This window comes from Dipodomys merriami, unplaced genomic scaffold (genome assembly GCF_024711535.1).
Source record: "Dipodomys merriami isolate MVZ:Mamm:240054 unplaced genomic scaffold, mDipMer1.0.p SCAF_4, whole genome shotgun sequence".
NCBI lineage: Eukaryota > Metazoa > Chordata > Mammalia > Rodentia > Heteromyidae > Dipodomys > Dipodomys merriami.
Genome location: NW_027205603.1, coordinates 27,536,465 through 27,562,573, shown reverse-complemented (window position 1 = coordinate 27,562,573; position 26,109 = coordinate 27,536,465). Strand labels below are relative to the sequence as shown.

Here is a 26,109-nt window from a genome sequence, read left to right as displayed (position 1 = left end):
GGGATTTATTCACTTTTCAAACTTTTCATGCATAGATTTATTTTTAGAATTAGCTAAAGATTGAAAGTAAATAAGATTAATAATTAGTGTGTACAAAAAGTAAAAATAAGCATTGCTTGGTGTTTCTTCATTTTTATTTGTTCTTCTCTTGTCTTCTCATATTTAATGCAGGTGAGCAATCTTTAAGAAATGAGTCATGGGCTGGGAAGGTGGCTCAGTGGTAGAGTGCTTGCCTTGCATGCATGAGGCCCTGGGTTCAATTCCTCAGCACCACATACACAGAAAAAGCTGGAAGTGGTGCTATGGCTCAAGTGGTAGAGTGCTAGCCTTGAGCTGAAGAGCTCAGTACAGTGCCCAGGCCCAGAGTTCAAGCTCCTCGACTAGAAAAAAAAAGAAAAAAAGAAAAAAAAAAAGAAATGAGACAAGTTTTTGACAAGGAATACTAGTTTAGAAATATGTAAATTTTTATAATTTGAAGTGTTAAGTTCCTTTTTAGCTTCATATTTATTACCTGGCAAAATTAGCCGAAATCTATTTTATGAAAATTAAGACCTTTTAGCATAAGAAATCTTTGGATATTTTTGTTTTTTTACCAGTCATGTAAACTGCTTATAGGGATAGCAAAACTGAAATTTAAAGCTGATGGAGAGGTGTACTGATTGTTATACATATCAGTAAAAGTAGCATCTTGTGGTAAGTTTACCTGATACAGTCAACCAGTATATCATTGTTACTAAACTTTTCCTTAAGTGATAAAAGGCAAAAGGGTTCAAGTACAAACAGCTTTCTCACTATATTAGGTTAATGAAAGACAAATAGCCTAAATGTAATACTTGGTGCATTTGTAATTGCTTCTGTAATTATTAAATTTAATATGATATTCTGGTTTTAAGTCCTACCATTGAATCCACCAGAGAAGATTCTTCAAGTTTAGTTGCCGAGCTTCAAGAAAAACTTCAGGAAGAAAAAGCTAAGTTTCTAGAACAACTTGAAGAGCAAGAAAAAAGGAAGAATGAAGAAATGCAAAATGTTCGAACATCTTTGATTGCTGAGCAACAGGTATGACCCTATCCTTGCTTGAGAAAGGTTAATACAAATGAAATCTGCTGAAGATTTCTTGATTTCCCTGATTCTGTTAATATGTATTCATAATAGTTATGTATTAAAAAATGACAGCCACAAAAGTGTTAACCAAGTACAGTAACTCTTGAGCAAGATTTGTCAGTTAATGAAGAAATGACAATTCATTACATGATTTATTCTACATTAATTAATCTCTTTTTCTTGCTTTCTCTGTGTGTGCTCTTTTGTAAGCACAAATAATAGTTTTTAATTTCCAAAATGAGCCAGACTAACACCGAGTTTTAAACTGATAGCTATCTAATTAAGGTCTTTGTAGTTTTAAAACCTCTGTTAATAGTTATATAATGAAATTACTAGAAACAACCTAGTCTTTCTAATATACTTATCAATTGTGATAAGCATGTCAAAAAATTCATCTCATTATATAAACAGCAAACATCATGAAAAGAACCAAATGATTAAAAATGTGCCTTGATGGGGCTAGAAATGTTGCTCAGTGGTAGAATGCTTGCCTAGCATGCATGAAGCCTTGTGTTCAATTCCTCAGTACCACATAAACAGAAGTAGCTGAAAGTGGCACTGTGGCTCACCTGGTAGAATGCTAGCCTTGAACAAAAGAAGCTCAGGAGCAGTGTCCAGACCCTTATTTCAATTCCAGGACTGGCAAAAAAAAAAGAGTGCCTTGACAAATACTTTAATTTTTTCTGTATAAATAATACAGAAACAATTTAGTACAAAGCAGGTTATAAATTATAGCTCTCTTTTGAAGGTTCTTTCTGTATGCCTATTAGCTAAAGTATACTTAACATTTAATGAATTAAAACTTTTATGTAAAAGCAATTATTTTATTCTTAAACTATCCTGTTGCTGCTAGCATTATTTCTGTTATTAATTGGTACAAGAATCAGTGAACTCTTGGGATTCAAACAGCCAGAAGCCTGGCACAAGTGGCTTACACCTGTGATCCTAACTACTCAGGAGACTGAGGATGGAGATTTGATGCCAGCCTTCAAGAAAGCCATGAAACATCTCCAATTAACCACCAAGAACCCAGAAGTAGAACTGTTGTAGACCACCAGCCTAGAGTGAAAAAGCTAAGGGACAGTGCCCAGATCTTAAGTTCAAGCCATAATAACAGTATCCAAAAAGAAAAGAAACGCTAGGCAGATAGAAAGAAATCATGTTCAAGTGACCATTTTGATCATTTCACCATTCGTTGATTATTATGCTTCAAGAAGATTCAGTGACATTTTTAATAATTCAGTCTCTATGAAAGCAGCTTTGTGTAGTTAAAATTTCTGATTGATATCTCTGAATCTAATGATATCTCTGCTGGGAATTAGATATATGAGCTTTATAGGAAGAAAGTATGTAAGTCGGAGAGTAAACCTGTAACTAATAGAAATATAGTGTCTAGAAATAGAACAGAGTTAATTCCTGTTATTGTAGTAATCCAGGCTTAAGGACAAAAGTTTTTAGAGGCAGGAAAAGAACAAGTGTGTAACAATTGTGTTTGGATTGTTTATTGCTGTAGTTTCCCGGAAATTTCAAAATCATTTGCTAATGTTTTTTCTTTGATAATATATGGTTGATAATCTGGAAGTAGTATTTGTTTTTAAGATAGTAAATCAAAATCAAGAAAATACAACCTTTTTTGAGTGTATAATATTTTGAATCACACTGTTTCTCCATGCAGAAATGTACCACAGAAGTGTAAGTTTATTCTTAGAATTAGCTGTTAGTTGTATTCAGATAATTTAGTTATTCTTTGTTTCAGACCAATTTCAACACTGTTTTAACAAGGGAGAAAATGAGGAAAGAAAATATAATCAATGATCTTAGTGATAAATTGAAAAGTACAATGCAGCAACAAGAGAGAGATAAAGGTCAGTACTATTTTGATAAGGTTTTTAATCCCTTTTATGAATGTAAAAACACTTTTCAGTAATAATGTCTATTTCAATGTGGTGTCCTTTAGATTTGATAGAGTCTCTTTCTGAAGATAGAGCTCGGTTGCTTGAGGAAAAGAAGAAGCTTGAAGAAGAAGTCAGTAAGTTACGTAGTAGCAGTTTTATCCCTCTTCCACATATAACTACTGCCCCAGAGCTTTATGGAGCTTGTGCACCTGAACTCCCAGGTGAAACAGAAAGACAAGCCATGGAAACAGCAGAGGAAGGAAGAGTGGATTCAGCAATGGAGACAAGCATGATGTCTGTGCAGTAAGTATCTATGTTTAGACCACCAGAACAGTTCTACAAGTTAAAGAATTCTCAAGAAAGGAGATGCTCCTTACATGACTGATTATCGAGAGCTTATATATAGTGTATCATTCAATCAAAACAGAACCTTGGGAAGAAAGGGACATCCTACTATATTCTACATATAAAAGAGGCAGTTAGAGCAAAATACTATAAAGGAGAAAAGCAATTAAAAACCAAAAGGTTTTATAAAGCTCACAACTGACTCCCACCCTCAAAAAGGATATAGATATGTATCTATATATAATTTGCATATATTTTAGAATTTAAAAAGACTGAAACTTTAATAAAAATAATTTTCTTTTAGAGAAAATCTCCATATGCTATCTGAAGAAAAGCAGAGAATAATGCTCTTAGAACGGGTAAGTACATTCTCTTCTTAATATTTTCACTTTGGGAAAGTATTTAAATGAGCCTTATTCTGGTAATATATAATAGACTTTTTGCATTGTGAGTTACATCTTTTGTTTTTTTGGGGTCCGGTCATGGGGCCTGAACTCTGGGCCTGGGCGCTGTCCCTCAGCTCTTCAGCTCAAGGCTAGCGCTCTACCACTTGAGCCACAGTACCACTTCCGGCTTTTTTCTTTTTTTGCTTATGTGGTGCTGAGGAATCGAACCCAGGGCCTAAAGGTAAGCGCTCTACCACTGAGCCACCTTCCAGCCCGAGTTACATCTTTTTTTTTGGTAAATTTATTTTTATAATGTTTTGAGTTTAGTTCTTATGACTTTAACAGCTGGCAGTAGTATTAGGCTTCTCATAACTTTCCAATGATTGGCATCTAAATAAGAGAAAACGTTTTGTTTGTTAGACTTTGGTAGCTAACACCTGTAATCTTATCTATTCTGGAGGGTGAGACAGATCAAGGTTCAAAGGGACCCAGAAAATTTCAAGACTCTACTATTCAATTAACCAGTGCATAATGGATAAGGAAGTGGAGAGTGTGGCTCAACTGTTAAAATGTCAGGCTTGAGTGAAAAAATTAAGATAGAGTGAGGCCCTGTGTTAAAAGCCCCTGATGTACACTCATAAAGTAGAAAATGAATAAATTTTTATGAAATAATGGTTTTATTTAATGACAGTTCAGAAAAATTAATAATTTTTACACATTTTCGTAGAGGTTTTGTTCCTTTTAATTTAAAAAAAATTTTTTTTGGGGGGGGGTCCGGTAGTGGGACCTAAGTCTGGGCCTGGGCGCTGTCCCTCAGCTCTTCAGCTCAAGGCTAGCGCTCTACCACTTGAGCCATAGTCGCTTCTGGCTTTTTTGTTTATGTGGTGCTGAGGAATCGAACCCAGGGCCTCAGGCATGCAAGGCAAGCACTCTACCACTGAGCCACATTCCCAGCCCCTGCATGTTTATTTTAAAAACAAATTATATGTTAGAAGTGAGCAAAAATATAAGACAAGCTGAAAAAGAAACGAGATATGATTGTGATAAAGAGTAATAGAACACTGTGGGAATGTAAAGTTGTTCAACCACTATGAAAAGCAGTATGGAGATTCCTCAAAAGACTAAACATAGAGCTCCCCTATGTCCCAGAAATCTATGCATATTTACCCAAATGATCACAGATAAGTCCACACAATAGCTACCAGCACAACTATGTTCATTGCAGCATTATTTACTATAGCTAAGATATGGAATTGACCCAGATGCCCCTCAGTAGATGAATGGATCAAGAAAGTACACTCGGTCGCTCTCGCTCTTACTCTCTCTCTCTCTATATGTGTGTGTATATACATATATATATATATATACACACACACACACACACACACACACACACACACACATATATGTATACACACACACACACAGGAAATCTATGCTTCCTTCAGAAAGAATGGCATTGCCCCATTCATAAGGAAATTCAAAGACCTGGAAAACATCATATTTAGTGAAGTAAGCCATATCCAAAGAAACATAGGCACCATGTTTTCCTCATTTCTCATTAGTGTATGCCTAGAATAGTCCTAGCAGAGGTTCACAATATTCAATAGCTATATACATATGACCATTTAAAATTATGCTAGTGGAAATAATTACCACGATATAGAAACTTTCTCTTTTTTTTGGGGGGGGGGTCCAGTCGTGGGGCCTGAACTCTGGGCCTGGGTGCTGTCCCTCAGCTCTTCAGCTCAAGGCTAGCACTGGCTACCACTTGAGCCACAGTGCCACTTCTGGCTTTTTTCTTTTTCTTCTTATGTGATAAGTGCTGAGGAATCGAACCCAGGGCCTCATGCATGCAAGGCAAGCACTCTACCACTGAGCCACCTTCCCAGCTCCGTTTCTCTTTTTTTTTTTAAAGTGTACTGCTTACAGTTATTTCCTTTGTTTTTAATTTTTTCTCCTCTTGGTTTATTCCCCATAGTCACTTTCTGATTTTGGTACCCTTGGTCTTGTATATAAGTATATTAGTTTTATCTGATTTAGGGAAGGGAAATCACAGGAACAGTGGGGATAAAGGGTGAACCAATCAACAGCAATACTTACTAGACAGTATGTTGTAAATGAGCTTTACAACTTGTAGGGGAGGGATAATGGGAGAAAAGGAGGGAGGGGTAATACTGTTCAAAAACAAATGTTTTCATTACCTCGTTTGACTATAACCCCTCTGTACATCATCTTTACAATAAAAATAAAATTTTTAAAAAAGAATATTGAAATGAGTGGAGAAAAATTTTGTAGTAATGAGCCTCCTTCCAGTTGGTACAAAGTTGTATACATTTGGCAAATCTTTATTTAGTATCCAGTTTCAAGGGCTAGTCATAAAGTTCAGTGGTAGAGCACTTGCCTAGCATGGCTAAAGCCATTGAATTCGCTAGCTCCTCAATAACCAGTTTCATCTCTTAGCCTACTGAGATTTCAGCAGCATCTTTGTGCTTTAAAAGCTTATGATTTAAAAATCCAAAGTCAAGTTAGGTTCCAGTAGCTCACACTTATAATCAATCCTAGCTACTCAGGAGGTTGAGAGCTGGAGATCCTATTTCAAAGCTTGCTTACACAGGAAGCCTGTGAGACTCTTGTCTCCAATTAATCACCAAAAATGCTGTACAGGGTGCTGTGGCTCAAGTGATTAAGCACACTACCCTTGAGCACAAAAACTCAGGGACGGTACACATGCCTTGAAAAAAAATTCCAAAGTCAAAATTCTACAAGTATGGCAACTGTTCTTTGGTTATTAAAAAGTTAAGTGATTATTCCCTCAGAATCACCTGTGACATGTTTTGTAAATGTACATTCCTTCTTTTACATGAGATCTACTAGGTAAGTCAATTGGGATAGATCTCACATATTTAATGCTTATTTACAAATTTAACAGGCAGTGCATAGTAAAATGTAACAACCATTAACTTAGATAAATATATCTAAAATTGTTCTCATTTTCATGAAAGTAATAGCTAAAGCACTTGGAAGCAAGTAAAAAATAATCTCATTAACATTTCATTTCAGAACTGTACATTATGTTGATGAACAGTTATTCTGTTTAGATTTATTTGTGTAGGTACAAGGATAAACTACAGGTCTCTTTTTTTTTTTTTTTCTACCTATAGACATTACAGTTGAAAGAAGAAGAAAATAAGCGGTTAAACCAAAGACTGGTAAGTTGTTTTTTTGGGCAGTAGTTAACATTTTATAATTATTTACATTTTATTTCATTACAGAAATCTACCATCTGAAGGATGTGTGCTATGTAATTCTAGTGTTGCTTGTTAAGCCATATTGTTCACTTACTGGTATTGATTCTCAAAAGTGAAGTTATGTCAGAGTTGTCACGTGTGACTTTAGATTCATGCTTATATAATGTTTGATTCTTAAGAAAACTGCCTTGGGAGTCCATAATTAGGGTTTGCAATCTTAGTGTTGAATTTAAATCAAAATCAAACTAAGTTCAAATTAGAGTTACCCTTCATAAGCTGTTTGAAGACACATGTTCACTTAAAGGTGTACATATTCAATATATCATATCCTCTCATAAATCTTATAAGTCTGGTCTTCTCCTTAAGTGATGTCTGAAAGAAAAAGACCCTTTGTGGTCTTCTGATTTGGATTGAATATACTTTTTATTTTTTGTGAGTCCTGGGGCTTGAATTCAGGGCCTGGACAATGTCCCTGAGCAGCTGCTTTTGCTCAAGGCTGGCACTCTGCCACTTGAGCCACAGCACCACTTCTGGCTTTTACTGTGTATGTGGTACTGAGGAATTGAATCCAGGACTTCATGTATGCTAAGCAAGTACTCTAACACTAAGCCTCATTCCTAGCAGCCTTGAATATACTCTTTTTTTTTTTTTTTTTTGGTCCGTCATGGGGCCTGATCTCGGCCTGGGCACTGTTTCTCAGCTCTTCAGCTCAAGGCTAGTGCTCTACAACTCTACAACCTGAGCCACAACACCACTTCCAGCTTTTTGTGCTTATGTGGTGCTGAGGAATCGAACCCAGGCTTCATGCATGCAAGGCAAGCACTCTTATCTCTGAGCCACATTCCCAACCACCAGGAAGGAAATTTTAAATGTAAGGTTTTGTCTTAAATTGGTTTCTTTTCAAGATGGAATAAAGACATACCTATTATTCCAGAAAAAGCTAAAATAGTTCAGTTTATTTTGAGATTTGTGGCGTACTGTTAATTTTATTTCAGTCACTTTATGTCAATATTTTATTCAAACAAGCCAATCATGAGCAGAATGAGAACCTGAGCTTATAAATCTGAACAGAGGGATAAGGTCTGCTGCATTAAGGTTAAATTGGGGAGCAGCCTTCCTGTTCTGTGTTTGCCAGATTTTTTGGCTGATGGTACCCATATCTGCAGAAGTAAATTTTGCATCGCTGAGACAATTTTTTATTATTTTTATGTCTATCATTGTGACTCCAATGGTCTTTGGAAAGCATATTTATAACAGCATGGCTATAATACTGTCCCTCAGGCGAGGTAAGATAACCATGAATTCAAGGCCTGCTTGGACTACATAGACATGTCTCAAACCTCTTCCTCCCCATAAAAAAGAGAAAAGGAACAAAATCAGATGTATAAACACAGAGAAGTCCTTAGTTTGTGCAGGTCTGTGTTAGGTCAACTTTGCTTAGGTAAGGTGGTTATTCTTGCTACCTATTATGGCCCTATGAATGAACTCACTCGAGGTGTCAGAGAAAGATGTAACAGGTAGATTGAAAACCTTAATACTATTCTGTTGGTCATCAAGAAAGAATGGTTAGGGCTGGGAATGTGGCTTAGTGGTAGAGTGCTTGTGTAGCATGCATGAAGCCCTGGGTTCCATTACTCAGTACCACATACACAGAAAAAGCAGAAATGGTGCTGTGGCTCAAGTGTAGAGTGCTAGCCTTGAGCAAAAGAAAGCTCAGCAATAATTCCCAGGCCCTGAGTTCAAGCTCTAGGACTGACAACACAACGAATGCTTATGTTGATGTTTTAATAAACTGAGGCATCAAAGAAAGTTCCTTTAAGATGAGAGAAGTCATTCTCAATCTCCTTTTTGACTTAGATCATTTTTTAAAACAGACTATTACTTTTTGCCTGAGACCATTTTCTTCCTATTTATGCCTCCTACACAACTGGAATTACAGACTCTCAAGGTCATGCCTTGCTTATTTGATGAGATAGAGTCTTGCTAAGTTTTTGCCTTTGAGCAACCTCACAGTCATCATTCCAATGTCTGCCTCACAAGTAGGTAGGATTTCTGATGTGTGTTACCATGCCTGGCTTAAGGTCCATGAAGATATTTTTAAGTATATTAAGATATTTGATTTTTAGTGTTCCTAAAAGAAACCATTTTTTTGTCTTTTTTTTTTTTTTTCTGCCAGTCCTGGAACTTGAGCTCATGGCCTGGGCATTATCCCTGAGCATCTTTTCTTTTTTTTTTGGGTCCGGTCGTGGGGCCTGAACTCTGGGCCTGGGCGCTGTCCCTCAGCTCTTCAGCTCAAGGCTAGCGCTCTACCACTTGAGCCACAGCACCACTTCCGGCTTTTTTCTTTTTGCTTACGTGGTGCTAGGAATCGAACCCAGGGCCTCATGCATGCAAGGCAAGCGCTCTACCACTGAGCCACCTTCCCAGCCCCATCATCTTTTCTTTTTTAATGTTTTTTGTTGTGAAAACTCTGTACAGAAGGGTTACAGTTACATGAGCAAGGTAATGAGTACATTTCCTATCAAGCATTGTTGTCCCCTCCTTTATTTTTCCCCTACCATCCCTTACCTCCCACCTCCACAACTACACTCCCTCCCCCCTTTTTTGCCCCCCCCCCCCACCTAAATTGTAAAGTTCGTTTTTCAACATAGTGTCTTGTACATCTCATTCTTACAATGGGTCAACCTGTATCCCTATTTAAACATTTTGTTTTTTCACTTCCCCTCCCTAAATTATACTGACATCAAATACAGTGAAAATAGGGGTTTTACCCTGGGGGAGGAACATACAAAGCAACAAAAAATCACATGGAACATTTTAGATATGTTAGAAACAATAGCAAGACCCTCCCCCACAGTATAACCCCTGCTTTCACTATATTTGATTTCAGTATAACTTGTGGAGGAGATGGGGAAAAACAAGTCACTTAAGGATACAGGTGGACCTGTTGCAACAATGAGAAGTACAAGTTGTCAGGTCGAAAAACGAGCTTTACAACCTTGGTGTGGGGAGGCTGGGAAGGGATGTGAAGAGTAAACAAAGGAGGAGGCTGCAATGCTTGATAAGAAATGTATGCATTATACTGCTCATGTAATTGTAACCCCTCTGTACAGTATGTTCACAAATAAAATAAATAAAATAAAATGAAAAGAAAAAAAAGAAACAATAGCAAGCAAGAAAAAAAAAACACTTGTGTCCCTACCTTGGGCTTCATTTCACTTAACATCATCTTATGTGGTCATGTGTACATAGCTTTTGAGCTTTTCTACTTGTCCCAGACATATACTAGTTACAGCAAATAAGGAAAGCCGTGGAACTTGTTTCCTTGGGCCTGGCTTACTTAATATTTTTTTCGTCCTTCTGTTTTTAACGAATAGAGCAGTGTTATTCTTCCTGATGGAGGCATAGAATTTCATTGTATATGTATAGCACATTTTCTTGATCCATTCATCTACTGAGGGGCATCTGGGTTGGTTCTATACCTTAGCTATAGTAAATAATGCTGCAGTAAACATAGGTGTGCTGGTAGCTTTAGTGTGGTCTTATTTGTGATCATTTGGGTAAATGCCCAAAAGTGTGATTGCTGGGTCATAGGGGAGCTCTATAAAGTCTTTTGAGGAATCTCCATACTACTTTCCAAAGTGGTTGAACAAGTTTACACTCCCACCAACAATGCAGTAGGGTTCCCTTCTGTCCACATCCCCTCCAGCATCTGTTATTATTAGAGTTCTTGATTATAGCCATTCTAACTGGGGTGAGGTAGAATCTCAATGTTGGTTTGATTTGCATTTTTTTTTATGGCTAGAGAAGTTGAACATTTCTTCATGTGTCTATTAGCCATTCTTATTTCCTCTTCAGAAAAGTTTTTCTGTAAGTCTTTAGCCCACTTACTTATCGGGCAGTTGTTTGTTTGAGGATTTGTTGTTGGGGAATTTAATTTTTTGAATCCCAAGTATATTTTAGATATGAGACCCTTATCTGTTATATTGCTAGTGAAGACCTCCCAATCCGTGGGCTTTCTATAGATTTTGCTAGCTATGTCCTTTGCCATGCAGAAGCTTGTCCAACCTTTCTTTGATCTGTTGTGTTTCTGAGTCTCTATTAAGAAAATTTGGGACTGTGCCAAGGAGCCCTAGGGTTTCTCCTATTCCATCCTGTAATGTTTTCAGGGTGTCTGAAAACAAGGTCTTTGATCCATTTGGAGTGGATTCTGGTGCAGGGTGATATATTAGGATCTAGTGTTAGTTTTCTACAGCACCATTTTGCCAGCACCATTTACTGAAAAGGCTATCTGTCTCCCTGAGCATCTTTGTACTCAAGGCTACCTTTACCACTTGAGCCACAGTGCCACTTTTGGCTTTTTCTGAGTAGTTTATTGGAGAAAAGAGTCTCACAGACTTCACTGCCCTGCTGGTTTTAAACCACAGTTCTCAGCTCTAGCCTCTTGAGTAGCTTGGATTACAGATGTTACCCAGTGAGCCACTGTTGCCTGGCTATTTATCTTTTTTTTTTTTTTTTTTTTTTGGATAACGTAAATGTGATTATAACATCAGGTTTTAATCCAAAGAAATTCTACAAAAAAGGTACATAAATTTCTTTACCCTAACTAGTTGTTAAAATAATTATGCTAGTGAACATATATAATACAGTAGTGTGGACTTTTGTTAGTTTGGAACAGAGACTTGGATGTGTGACATTGAAGAAGTGATTGTACAAAGTGCACATAATGTTGTTTATGTATAAGGTTCACACAGTGTTCTTTTTTTGTCCTAGATGTCTCAGAGCATGTCTTCAGTATCTTCAAGGCATTCTGAAAAGATAGCTATTAGAGAGTAAGTATCTCTTTTATTCCTTGGATACTTGAATAGTTCCAGAAAATGTGTTTTTAGTCTCAGAAATTGTTCAGGCAGCTGAGTACTTTGTACTTAGTGGTAATAAAAAATATATTGGAAACCACGGTTATTCTAAATTGCTATCATGGAACGGTTCAGCTTACCTTCCAAATCCTTGTTTTAGCTTTATCATTTTTACAAATGTTTTTAAGATCTCTTTGTTTTAAAGTTTTATCTTCTCTGGGTGATTTGAAAGAACAGTATTGTATCTTGTCTTTTCCAACCACATGTCAAATCATTGGGTAATTCATTTATGATCTTCTGAAGATTACAGAGAAATGAGCCATAAAATCATTGCCTCAAAGAGCCTCATTCCCACCTTTGTGGTTTAGCTATAGGTGTTTAGCCAAAACAGTACTTGCAGCATGGTTGTGGCAACAAGTATTTGTAGAATAATCAATTAATGAATAAAAGACCACTAGCTGACGATTTATCCGAGGGGATGAATTAAATGATCATCCTTAAGGATAAGAAATGTGGAGCCAGGCTGATGGCTCACACTTATACAATACTAGCTACTCAGGAGGCTGAGAATCTGGCAAAAAGAAAAAAATCTTTCTGAGAAAGGTTGAAATATAATGAGTGCGTGGGTTTTTTTTTGTTTATTTGTTCTTTTTCTACACTCATCTAAGCAAGCCAGGCACTAGTGGCTCATGCTTTTGAACCTAGGTACTCCAGAGACTGAGATCTGCAGGAAGCCAGCCTGGGTAGGAAAGTTTGTGAGACTCTTACCTCCAAATAAGCACCTCCTCCCACCCCTCCCATAAAAAACTAGATGTGGAGTTGTGATTCAAGTGGTAGAGCACTAGCCTTGAGTAAAAAAAGCTCAGGGACAATACCCAGGCCTTGAATTTGAGCCTCAGAACTGGTACTAAATTAATTAATTAATTATACATTGATAGTTTCAGGCCGGCCTACAGTATACAGTGAAACCTGTCTTTATGTTTTGAAGACATGCATATGATGAATTGGAGTTGGGCAGAAGATAAAAAGACCAATATGTATATGTCAGGTCAAATATTACCATAATATTGTAAAGCTTTTTGGAGTACAGTTATCCCTTGGGGTATCCTTGGAAATTGGTTCCAGTACTGCATGCAAATAGCAAAATCCATATATACTCATCCCTTAATGTCACATATTGTTTGTATATCACATACTCACATCCTCCTGAATACAATTCAATTATCTGTAGATTGCCTATAATATAAAATATAAATATGTTGTAATTTTGTCAAACTATTTATAGGATAAGGATAAGAAAAGTCCACACATACTCAGTACACATGGTATTGATCCATGTTCAGTTGAATCCAGTGGACACAAAGTCCAAAGAAACAGAGGGCTAGTTGGGTGTATGTGTTTCCGGACAGGGTGATGATAGTAACTGTACGTCAGTAACATTGCTTTCCTTTTCTTAGTTTTCAGGTGGGAGATTTGGTGCTCATTATCCTAGACGAGCGCCACGACAATTATGTTTTGTTTACTGTTAGCCCTACTTTGTATTTTCTGCATTCAGAGTCTCTGCCCGCTCTCGATCTCAAACCAGGTGAGGGAGGTAAGTGTCAAATCCAGGACTAAAATATTAACATAATTGGAGGAACTATATTCTCCTTCACCATTACATAAAAATCAAGCCATTAGATGGGAGCTCTTCTTAAACTATTTTTTAAAAATAAAATCCACGTGCAGGGGCTGCGAAGGTGGCTCAGTGGTAGAGCGCTTGCCTTGCATGCTCAAGGCCCTGGGTTCAATTCCTCAGCACCACATAAGCAAACAGAAAAAAGCTGGAAGTGGCGCTGTGGCTCAAGTGGAAGAGCGCTAGCCTTGAGCTGAAGAGGTGAGGGACAGCACCCAGGCCCAGAGTTCAGGTCCCACGACTGGTCCCCCCCCCCCAAAAAAAATAAAATCCCCATGCAGGTTTTCTTGAATTTTATTGACAATTCAAAATTAACTGTGTTGATATATGTAATGGATCACTTGGCCGGACTATTATAGCAGCCAAACATCCCATGTATTAATAATTAAAGTTATATTGCCAGAATGCTCATCTTATTTAAGCTTATATTCATTTGTTTATGAAGAAATTACACCCCACCCCCACCCCAAAGCTGTCTTTTTTTTGGGGGGGGGGGTCCGGTCGTGAGGCCTGAACTCTGGGCCTGGGCACTGTCCCTCAGCTCTTCAGCTCAAAGTTAGCGCTCTACCACTTGAGCTATAGCGCCACTTCCAGCTTTTTTTCTTATGTGGTGCTGGGGAATGGGGAACTGAACCGGGGCCTCATGCATGCAAGGCAAGTGCTCTACCACTGAGCCATCTTCCCAGCCCCCCAAAGCTGTTTTTTCTGTCTCATTATCCAGTGTTTCTGTCTTGGATTGGACTTGTGTCATGAGTGCTCTATTAAGGCCTTTGGTAGTGAATTGTTAATCGTGTTTGTGGTACAATAGTCTTAGGTAACTAGGAAAAATGAGAATATACATTTATAACTTAATTTCCTAAAAAAATAAATTAGGTCAAGGAACTTGATTTCTCCCCCTTTTCCACTCGTTTCTACCCACCTGGCTTATTTAAATTTGTGTATCTCAGTGTGTGGTGTTGGGATGGAATTCAGGACCACTGGCACATACTAGCTAGGCAATGCATACAAATGCTCTACTTACTGTATAGCACTACTCTACTGCCCAGTTCTTCAAACTTTTTATTTGCAAATGGTTGTGGAAAGAAATATACCAAGTTAAAATTAATAGTTAACCACGATTTTACTTATTAACGTTTTCCCTATTTGCATTCTCTAGATATGTCACATTTTACAGATAAATTCACATAGCTGTTTGAAAGAAACTAAAGACAGTACATATTTATCTCTTAGTTTAGTTTTCTTAAGCTGATAACTCATTTTAATCTTCCTTATACAAGAACTCTCCTTCTACACTAAATTTGATTTTTAACAATTATTACTTGTTTATTTATTACTTAACTGTTCACACGTCCATGACAGGCACTGTGGCTTGCAGGTATGAGCTGCCTATCCTGAAGTGCTTTGCTACTTTTAGAAATGTGAAAGTTCTTCCAGTAGGTGGCATTGTTGAGTTAACCTAGAATTTCCTGATATATGCATACTTAGTAAATGAGTAAAAAATCATATGTACATATTTGTTCAAAAACAACCTGAATTCAGTTTTCTTACATAAATTAATAAGCTTTTATCGAACCTTTGAATGTTTTAAATCTGACAGTTCTGTTTTCCTGAGTAATTACAAAGGAAACTAACAATTTGATTTCATAGCTTCAGGTACATCTAGAAGACCTTGGGTACTTGGAAAAGTAATGGAAAAGGAATATTGTCAAGCTAAAAAGGTAAAAATTATACCCTGTAATTTAAGCCTACAAATTATAGAAATTGTCAGGTCACTTTAGCCCACTTGAGTTTGACTTTGAAGTAAAAAAGTTTAAACCACCAGTTTTATATACGTTCATATTATTTGCCTTTAGATTGTAAAGGTACATAAGCAGCAGTCTGTCAACCTATAAAAAAAGTTACCGTAGGGCTGGGAAGGTGGCTCAGTGGTAGAGTGCTTGCCTCACATGCATGAGGCCCTGGGTTCAATTCCTCAGCACCACATAAGCAGAAGCTGGGGCCATATATATCTAAAATCAAAAGTGGGATCCTCAGTAGTGATGAGGAAGGGCAAGAGGAAAAAGAACATTCTCAAGGGAGTCTCATCAAAAGGAATTCAAAGAGAGCTGTGAATATAGCTTAGTGGTAGAGTGCTTCCTAGCATGCATGAAGCCCTGGGTTGGATTCCTCAGTACCACATACACAGAAAAATCCAGAAGTGGAGCTATGGCTCAAGTGGTAGAGTGCTAGCCTTGAGCAAAAAGAAGCTCAGGGACAGTGCCCAGACCCTGAGTTTGAGCCCCAGGACTGGCAAAAAAAAAAAAAAGTTACTGTAATATTTTTCTTTCATGGCTATTACTAATTACTAATGTTACTAGTGTGCAGAAAACATCCCTCCATAACTAGAAGCAGCAGTGAATTATATTTAAACATAGGATTGATATTTACTTTTTTTTTGGGTCCGGTCATGGGGCCTGAACTCTGGGCCTGGGCACTGTCCCTCAGCTCTTCAGCTCAAGGCTAGCGCTCTACCACTTGAGCCACAGCGCCACTTCCGGCTTTTTTCTTTTTGCTTATGTGGTGCTGAGGAATCGAACCCAGGGCCTTGAGCATGCAAGGCAAGCGGTCTACCACTGAGCCACCTTCCCAGCCCCGATATTCACTTATTTTTATATTTCACGTTTATTGAAATAAAATGAAATAAAATGGTGCATGGTATTTGGTGGCTTAAAAGTGGATCAGATTGGGCTGGGAAGGCGGCTCAGTGGTAGAACACTTGCCTTGCATGCATGAGGCCCTGGGTTCGATTCTTAGCACCACATAAGCAAAAAGAAAAAAAAGCCTGAAGTGGCGCTGTCGCTCAAGTGGTAGAGCTAGCCTTGAGCTGAAGAGCTGAGGGACAGTGCCCAAGCCCAGAGTTCAGGCCCCACGACTGGACCCAAAAAAAAAAAAAATGGATCAGATTATAATGTTAGCATTATCCACGCTATAAAATTGGTGAAACTTTTTCCTTCCTGACTAATTTTGGGCCTCAAGGTTATAAAACACTAATAGAACTTAAACTGAATGCTTTTCAGTTTCTTAATTCAGTGATAGATGGCTCACTTTAGTATACTCTTTACAAGTAGATACAAACTGACTTCTACCAGTGTTAATAACTCAGTATAATCTTATTTAATTAGAAGTATGTCTTGGGGCTGGGAAGATGGCTCAGTGGTAGAGCACTTGCCTTGCATGCCTGAGGCCCTGGGTTCGATTCCTCAGCACCACATAAGCAAAAAGAAAAAAGCCGGAAGTGGCACTGTGGCTCAAGTGGTAGAGCGCCCAGGCCCAGTGGTTCAGGCCCTACGACTGGACCCCCCACCCCCCAAAAAAATAGAAGTATGTCTTATGTAGACTCACTTTTTCCCTCCCATCCCCCAATTCTTTAGTAGTTTGTGGTAGATGAGAACTTACTTTGGTTTGATCTTTCAACTCTTTCCCTTTTTTCTCTCCCTCTTAGGCACAAAACAGATTTAAAGTTCCTTTAGGGACAAAATTTTACAGAGTGAAAGCTGTGTCATGGAATAAGAAAGTATAGCATCTGGAAGAAGTTACTACATTTTATTTCATTTTCTGATTTGTCCTCCAGTGCTCATGAATCACTTCAAAAACAGTCCATCTTTTTATATGAAATCAACATAGTATACTTCATTGGTGTACAACACTTACTTTTTAACTGGCTATTATTAGGAACAATAAATTCATCAAAACCCTTGGCTGAATTAAAATGGCTTTGGTTTTTTTTTTGGTTTGTTTTGTTTTACTTTTACCCAGATAACTCTAGAAATGCGGACCAAATTATTTCATTTTCTCAAAGGGCAGACCCTGTGCATTGTGGCTCATGGTTAGCCATATTCATTGCCTGTTAAATATTCATTAGCTTGAAGTTTAGATGTAAATGTTACCTATTACCAGCATTTGTCCTTTTGTGAAAATCAGTATCAGAATACTTGCACTCTTCAATACGTTCTTTATTAAATGTATAAATTCTTCAAAAATAGTTAAAGGAGTGTTACTGCATGCCGATAATCATAATTTAAGTTTGCCTCAATAGATTGCTAAAGCAAATTCTTTCATTTCTTTAAATGCCCTTTTGATGTTATGAAGGGAAAAAACACCTATAATTTTTTGACTGACTGAATTTAAGATCAGCCATAAATGATCAGCAATCTTCAAAAGCACTTTGAACAAATAGGCCACCTGGGTTCTATAGGGAAGAGTCTGTGCACTGATGTTTTCACATGCAAGACTCAAACCTTTTCCACATCTTTATGACTCTATTTAGAATAATCATACTGGTGAAATCTCAATTCATGGTTGAGTTTCAGAAAAAGATACTCACTGTACATTAACCATTTAAATAACAAAATATTGTATTGTAAAAGACCTGTACAATTTTAAAAACAATAAAGATTTGAACCTGTAAATGTGTGTGCCTTTTAAAGGATACATTTTTAATATATTTGAGTGATTGCTGCGAAGTGTGAAAAAATTGTTCTGTATCATATCAGAGAACCATGTTTATTACAAAAATGTTGTTTATATTCTATGTAATGGAGTAAAACAGTGTTATGTAGAATAGCGTTATGTAAAATAGGCCTTTAGAGAATTTGTCATTGAGCAAGGGTATTTAAGTGAGGTCATATAAGAGTTGTTTCAGATTTGTTGCTGGAGAACAGTAACAATGATTTTTCAAAAAATATTTAATTTCTTCATAAATAAGTTGAATATTTTTTTAAATATGTATATCTAATACTATAAAAATGGAATAAACACCATAGTGTATAGATTACTGAGTTTGATTAATGAATAAAGGAATAAATGATTTCATATGTTTCTAATGAATCCTTCCATGACATCTTTATGCAAAGAATACCAGTATAGAAAATGAATGATTTTGAATATTGTGGTTTTGTTAAGTAGATTTGCCTGGGTTTAAATGGCTCTGTTAAGCAGACTGTCTTAATTGGTGGGTTCACATTATATGTGATCATTGTGTTTGTGGAATCATTGAGTGTGATAGTATGTGTTATCAAGTCCACCATCTCATTAACAACTTAATGATCTTTAATAATGGACATCGTTGCTTTATATTTATCTTATCATGCCAATGGTCACCTGTATTTTTCATAAGCAAACAAAATAGCTGAAGTGATTTTTATTAGTCTGAAAGAATAGGAAATGTCATATGGAAATCTAAATTCCTATCACTTGGGTTTGTAACTTTCAGTAAAGAAATTCACTGTAAGTTTTGGTACCAAAATGCCTGGCTTATAGTTAATGTCCTAACTTTAGATGAATTTTATATTGTCTCGTAACACAACATAATATTGTAGGTAGGACATCCTCAGTGGGGTTATTTTTACACAATCTGAGAATTACAATTTTTTGTTGTTTTTTTGTTTTGTTTTTTGTTTTTTTGGCCAGTCCTGGGGCTTGAACTAAGGCCTGGTAACTGAAACTGAGCTGCTTTTTTTTTTTTTTTTTTGTCGGTCGTGGGGCTTGAACTCTGGGCCTGGGCGCTGTCCCTCAGCTCTTCAGCTCAAGGCGAGCCCTCTACCACTTGAGCTACAGCACCACTTCTGGTTTTCTGGTGGTTTATTGGAGATAGGAGTCTCACGGTCTTTCCTGCCGGGGCTGGCTTTGAACCGCAATCCTCAGATCTCAGCCTCCTGAGTAGCTAGGATTACAGGCGTGAGCCACGCCCGGCGAAACTGAGCTGCTTTTGCTGCTTTTGATACACAGGCCACTTTCGGGTTTTTCTGTTTATGTGGTACTGAGAAATTGAACGCAGGGTTTTTTTCATGCTAGGCAAGCATTCTACCACTAAGCCACATTCCCAGCCAAGATTACAGGTTTTTGGGTTCTTGGGTTGTTTTTTGTTTTTGTTGTTGTTTGAGATCTCAAAAAAAATTTTTTTTGGGTCTGGTCGTGGGGCCTGAACCGCTGGGCCTGGGCGCTGCCCCTCAGCTCTTCAGCTCAAGGCTAGTGCTCTACCACTTGAGCCACAATGCCACTTCCAGCTTTTTTTCCCCCTGCTTATGTGGTGCTGAGGAATCGAACCCAGGGCCTCAGCATGCAAGGCACTCTACCACTGAGCCACCTTCCCAGCCCCTGAGATCTCAAATTTTAAGTGGTTTGAAATAATGTCTGGCATGTACAAATAAGCATTCAGCATGTCAGCTAGAAGAGGTTCCAGAAATGTAGCTTTATAGGAAGCTAAGCACCATTGTACACATCTGTTATCCCAGCACACAAAAGGCTGAAATGGGCCAACTAGAGAAGTTAAAGTGAGCCTGGGAGACCTTGTCTACTTGTCTCAAAAAAGAGGTGAGGAAAGAGGTAGTTTTGTTTCTTTTTTGTTTGTTTGCTTGCCTGTCATGGGCCTTGGACCCAGGCACTGTTCCTGAATCTCTTTGTGCTCAATCCTAGTGCTCTACCACTTTGAGCCACAGTGGCTCTTAAGGGGGTAGTTTATTAGAGATAGTCTCATGGACTTTCCTGCCCAGGCTGGCTTCGAACAGGTCTCAGCCTCCTTCCTGAATAGCAAGGATTACAGGCATGAGCCCACTGGCCAAAGTTAGCTGTTTAATAGGAAATTTAAATTACATTTCATTCCAAGTGAGCTTTAAGCAGACATGGTTTATACAATTGATTTTTTTTAAATTTTATTGTAAGAGTGATGTACAGAGTGGTCACAGTTACATAAGTAAGGTAATGAGTACATTTCTTGTGGAACATTGATACCCCCTCCATTTTCTCCCACTCCCCTCTCCCCCCATATTGTAAAGGTCATTTCCAACATAGTGCCTTATATTGTTGATGCATTGGTTTACCCATTGTCTTTTATTTCATTCTTCTCTAAGCCAGATAATCATATATACAAAACACAGGATACCAAAAAAGTGTATAGAACATTTCACAAATTTGTCATCCTTGTGCAGAGGCCATGCTAACCTTCTCTTTCATTCCAATTTTAGTATATGTGTTGCTAAAGCAAGCACACATTGGTTTCATAGGCAAAGATTTCATACACTAAAGTTAATGCAAAAATCATAAACATTTTTATTAAAAATATCAGGTGTAAGTCTTTCAAAAGTAACTTACAGAATCCATGTCCTATTTCATAGTTTACCATCAAAAAGTAATTGTTTTAGCCATTTTTATGTAGTAAGCTAAATTATATAGCTATAGGTATAAATACTCTTTATTTTTTCAGTATTGGGATTCTGAATTTAGGTCCTATAGCTTGCTAGGCAGATACTGTGCTGTTGAGCTACATCTCCAGCTCATTTTAAAATACTTTTTTTATTGTAAAAATACTGTATGGGGGAGTTACAGTGACATGAGCAAGGTAATGAGTATGTTTCCTATCAAGCATTGTTGCCTCCTCCTTTGTTTTTCCTCTACCATCCCTTCCCTCCCACTTCCACAACTACATTCCCTCCCACCTTCCATCCCCACCCCAGCCTAAATTGTAAAGTTTGTTTTCAACATAATGTCTTGTACATCTCTTTACAATGGGTTAACCTTTATCCCTATTTACACATTTTCTTTTTTCACTTCCCCTCCCCAAATTAGAGAATTGTATATACAAGATACAGGTCACCAACATTAAATACAATGAAAACAGGGGTTATACCCTGGGTGAGGAACATACAAAGCAACAAAAACATGACAATGGTACATTATAAATACTTAGAAACAATAGCAAGAAAGAAAAACACTTGTGTCCCTATGGGCTTCATTTCACGTATCATTGTCTTATCTGGTCATATGTACATAGCTTTTAACCTTTACTACTTGTCTCAGATATACACTAGTTACTGCAAATAAGGGAAACCAGGGAACCTATGTTTCTTTGGGCCTGGCTTGCTTAATACAATGTTTTCCAAGTCTTTCCATTTCTTAACAAATGAGGCGATGTCATTCTTTCTGATGGAGGCATAGAATCCCATTGTGTGTATATATGCCACATTTTCTCGATCCATTCATCTACTGAGGGGCATCTAAGTTGGTTCCATATCTTAGCTATAGTAAATAATGCTGCAATAAACATAGTTGTGCTGGTAGCTTTCGTATGGTCTTGTTTGTGATCATTCGGGTAAATGCCCAAAAGTGGGATTGCTGGGTAATAGGGGAGCTCTATGTGGAGACTTTTGAGGAAACTCCATACTACTTTCCAAAGTGGTTTAACAATTTTACACTCCCACCAACAATACAGTAGGGTTCCTTTCTGTCCATCTCCCCTCCAGCAAGTGTTGTTATTAGAGTTCTTGATTTTAGCCATTCTAACTGGGGTTGAGGTGGTATTTCAATGTTGTTTTGATTTGCTTTTTTTTATGGCTAGGGAGATTGAGCATTTCTTCACGTGTCTATTGGCCAGCCTTCTTTCCTTTTCAGAGAAGTTTCTCTTTTAAGTCTTTAGCCCACTTATTTATTGGGCAGTTGTTTGAGGATTTGTTGTTGGGGGATTTAATTTTTTGAGTTCCAGGTATATTTTAGATATGAGATCCTTATCTGTTGTATGGCTAGTGAAGATCTCCCAATCCATGGGCTTTCTATTGATCTTGCTAGTTATGTCCTTTGCCATCCAGAAGCTCTGTGGCTTCATGCAATCCCATTTGTCCAACCTTTCTTTGATTTGTTGTGTTTCTGGGTCTTTATTAAGAAAAGTTCAGCCTGTGCCAAGGAACCTTAGGGTTTCTCCTATTCCATCCTGTAATGTTTTCAGAGTATCTGCTTTGACTCTGAGGTCTTTGATCCATTCAGAGTGGATTCTGGTGCAGGGTGATATATTAGGATCTAGCTTTAGTTTTCTACAGGTGATTAACCAATTTTGCCAGCACCATTTACTGAAGAGGCTATCTTTCTTCCATGCTATTTTTTTTTAGCTCCCTTATCAAAGATTGGGTGGCTATAGGTCTGTGGGTTCATTTCTGAGTTTTCAATTCTGTTCCATTGGGCCTCAGGTCTGTTTTTGTGCCAGTAGCAAGCTGTTTTAATTACTATGGCTTTGTAGTAGAGTTTGAAATTTGGTATTGATATTCCTCCAGCACTGTTCTGTTAAGGATTGTTTTTACTATTCGGGGTCTTTTATTGTTCCATATGAATTTTTGGATCGCTTCTATTTCATTGAAGAATGAGGTTGGAATATTGATAGGCATCGCATTGAATTTGTAGATAGCCTTGGGAAGTATTGCCATTTTCACGATGTTGATCCTTCCAATCCAGGAGCATGGGAGGTTTTTCCACTAACTAAGTTCTGCTTTGATTTCCTTTTTCAGGTTTTTAAAGTTTTCATCATAGAGGTCCTTCTTTCGTTAATTCCTAGGTATTTTATTTTTTTGTGGGGCTATTACAAAAGGAGTTGAGTTGCTTTCCTGATTTCAGCAGCAACTCTTCTCATTGTTGGCATACAGAAAAGCCATTGATTTTTGAGGGTTCATTTTATACCCTGCTACTTTGCCAAAGTTTCAAATCGGCTCTAGTAATTTGGGAGTGGAGTCCGTGGGATTCTTTAAATACAAGATCATGTCATCTGCAAAGAGGGAGTTTTACTTCATCATTCCCTGTCTGTATCCCCTTTATGTTTGTATCTTATTGCTGTAGTTAGGCGTTCTAATACTAGATCAAAAAGAAGTGGAGAGAGTAGACATCCGTGTTTCATTCCTGAGTTTAGAGGAAATGGTTTTAGTTTTTCATCGTTAGGTATAGTGCTGGCTGTAGGTTTGTCATATACAGCCTTTATTGTATTGAGGAATGTTTCATGGATTCCTAGTTTTTCCAGGGACTTCATCATAAAGGGGTGTTGGATCTTGTCAAATGCTTTTTCTGCATCTATTGAGATAACCATGTGGTTCTTATCATTGCTCTTGTTGATGTGATGATTTTTTTTTTTTTTTTTTTTTGGTCATAGGGCTTCAACTCTGGGCCTGAACACTGCCTCTCAGCTCTGTAGCTCAACGCTAGGCTCTATCACTTGAGCCACTGTGCCATTCTGGTTTTCTGAGTGGTTTATTGGAGATAAGTCTCACGGACTTTCCTGCCCGGGCTGGCTTTGAACTGTGATCCTCAGATCTCAGCCTTCTGAGTAGCTAGGATTACAGGGGTCAGCCACCATCACCCAGTTGATGTCATGAACTATAGTAATTGATTTGCATATGTTGAACTAGCTTTGCAGCTCTGAAATGAATCCTGTTTGTGGTGTATGATTTTTTTTGATGAATTGTTGAAGTCGATTGGCCAAAATTTTGTTGAGAAGTTTTGCATCAATGTTCATCAAAGAAATGGGACTATAGTTCTTTCTTTGATGGGTCCCTGCCTAGTTTGGGGATGAGGGTTATGATGGCTTCATAGAAAGAGTTCTCTGTTTCAGAGTGGTTTCTTGGCCTTTATTGTTTTCTTGTTGGTTTTCTATGTGTAGGACATCTTTAAGTATCTTTTGTAGGGCTGGTTTGGTTGAGATATATTGTTTCAGCTTTTCTTTGCTATGGAAGGTTTTTATTTGACCTTCCATTATGAAGGAGAGTTTAGGTGGGTACAGTATTCTTGGTTGATAGTTGTTAGTCTTTAGCACATGGCATACATCATTCCAGGCTCTTCTGGCTTTAATTTTCCCTGCTGAGAAATCTGAGGTTATTCTGATTGGTTTCCCTTTATAGGTGATTGATCTTTTCTGCTGGACAGTTTTAAGGATCCTTTTCTTAGTCTGAATTGATCCTGTGTGTATTATAATGTGATAGTGGATGTCCTGTTCTAGTTTGGTCTATTTGGGGTTTTAAAAGATTCTTGTATCTGAATAGGCCTATCTTTTTGCATGTTTGGGAAATTCTCTGCTAGGATCCTGTTAAATCAATTTCCTAGACCATTAACTTCTGTCTCTAAGAGCTCCTCTCCACCCATTATCCTAAGATTAGGCCTTCTGATGGTGTCTTCCAAATGTTGAATAGATCTATCATATTTCTTGGATTTGTCTTGGATAGTTCTATGTTCTTTCTCTATAATATCTAGGCTGTCTTCAATCCCAGAGATTCGATCTTCTGCATGGTCTAACCTACTGTCTAGACTTTCTACTTTGTTTTTTATTCCTTTCCTTCTAATTGGTCAGTTTTGATGGCTTTGAATTCTTTGTTGGAGCTTTGTTTTAGATCTTGTATGGACTTCTTTAATTCCTTAATTTGGTGTTCAGTGTTTATTCTCAAATCCCTTAGCTGATTGGTTATGATTTCATTGGACTCCCTTTCCTTCTGATGGGCTCCATTCAGCAATTCCTTTGTAGTCTCCCTGCATTCCTTCAGCTGTCTGTTCATGGATTCCATGAATGCCTCTATTAATCTTTGTCTTTTCTCATCCCACTCACACAATTCCTGTATTACTCTTTGATTAGCTTCCTCACACTCATGCAATTCCTGTATTACTCTTTGACTGTTCTCAGCCTGCTCACGCAATTCCTGTATTAATCTTTTATAAGCTTCCTCACACTCATGAGATTCCTGTATTAATTTTTGGTTAGCCTCTCCATGCTCGGGAAGTTCCTGTATTAATCTTTGTTTATCCTAACCTTGCTCCCTATCACACTTACACGGAGTCTTTTGCAGGCTTTCAATCTTTTCATTCACCCTGTTTACCAGTAGTGTTTGTAGAGCTTTTTGAGAACTCTCCTCTGGATTATTCATTAACTGTTCTGTCACCTGATTATCATGAGTGGGAGTTGAGATACCTGGACTTGCCATTTTTTCTTCTGCCCATTTGGTATGAAAGTAACACTAATTTTGTGTTAGAACACTGTTTTAAGGCAAGCATCAGCCAGAGTCCTATAAGTTGCACAGTCAAAATTGCTGCAGATACAATCTAATTAAACAGATAGAATCTATTCCACCTCAAACAACTATGGATTATGTGGGCTAAGAACATCAAAGAGGGATTCAGCAAACCAGAAATTAATAGGTTTAGGGAGAATTGTGGGGAAAAATAGGATTAGAGCGATGTGCAGAGGTAAAAGGAAAGAGAATTTAACCGAGTCCTAATCTCAGAAAGGAAATGGATAGACCCAGTGGCTCACACCTGTAATCCTAGCTACTCAGGACGCTGAGATCTGAGGATCGAAGTTCAAAGCCAGCCCCAGCAGGAAAGTCCGTGAGACTCCTATCTCCCATAAACCACTAGAAAACCGGAAGTAGAGCTGTGGCTCAAGCAGTAGAGCATTGGCGTTGAGCTAAAGAGTGCAAGGACAGCACCAAAGCCCAGAGTTCAAGCCTCACAACCAACCAAAATAAATAAATAATTTAAAAAAATGAAAAAAATTTATAAAATAAAACTTAAAAATTATGTAAGTATAATGAATACTGATAGAAGGAAAGGATAGAATGAGAGGAGCAGAGAGATAAAAGGGAAAAGTGAAAAAAATTAATGGAATACTTAAAATTACATTGGTATAAAGAAATAATACTACTATTAAAGAAGTTAAGCCTAAGAGATTGTTAATTGAGTAATTGATTTCTGAATTAAGTATGTCCACAATGAAGGATAAGTTCTAATAGTTGACAACGGGTATATATCTGGGGATGAGCAGAG

At 37.6% G+C, this 26,109-nt stretch overlaps 1 protein-coding gene and 1 non-coding gene across 5 annotated transcripts in view; one reads left to right on the top strand and one right to left on the bottom strand.

Annotated features, from left to right (window-relative positions):
* Rb1cc1 (RB1 inducible coiled-coil 1) overlaps positions 1-17,960 on the top strand; it is an 81,404-nt gene extending 63,444 nt beyond the window's left edge. For 2 of the 4 annotated variants that reach the window (XM_069990707.1, XM_069990710.1), the window contains 9 exons: positions 894-1,059; positions 2,861-2,969; positions 3,062-3,302; positions 3,649-3,703; positions 6,895-6,942; positions 11,755-11,813; positions 13,295-13,431; positions 15,160-15,230; positions 16,994-17,960. In XM_069990707.1, coding sequence (XP_069846808.1) covers positions 894-1,059; positions 2,861-2,969; positions 3,062-3,302; positions 3,649-3,703; positions 6,895-6,942; positions 11,755-11,813; positions 13,295-13,431; positions 15,160-15,230; positions 16,994-17,071 — 964 coding nt within the window. In that variant the 3' untranslated portion in view covers positions 17,072-17,960. The remainder of the gene's footprint in view (positions 1-893; positions 1,060-2,860; positions 2,970-3,061; positions 3,303-3,648; positions 3,704-6,894; positions 6,943-11,754; positions 11,814-13,294; positions 13,432-15,159; positions 15,231-16,993) is intronic. The other 2 variants (XM_069990709.1, XM_069990708.1) reach the window with 2 other exon arrangements.
* A 2,472-nt stretch (positions 17,961-20,432) lies between these two features.
* Positions 20,433-20,537, bottom strand: LOC138806449 (U6 spliceosomal RNA). The gene has a single exon (XR_011365890.1). It is a non-coding gene; the product is annotated as a U6 spliceosomal RNA (small nuclear RNA).
* Positions 20,538-26,109: the final 5,572 nt, after the last annotated feature.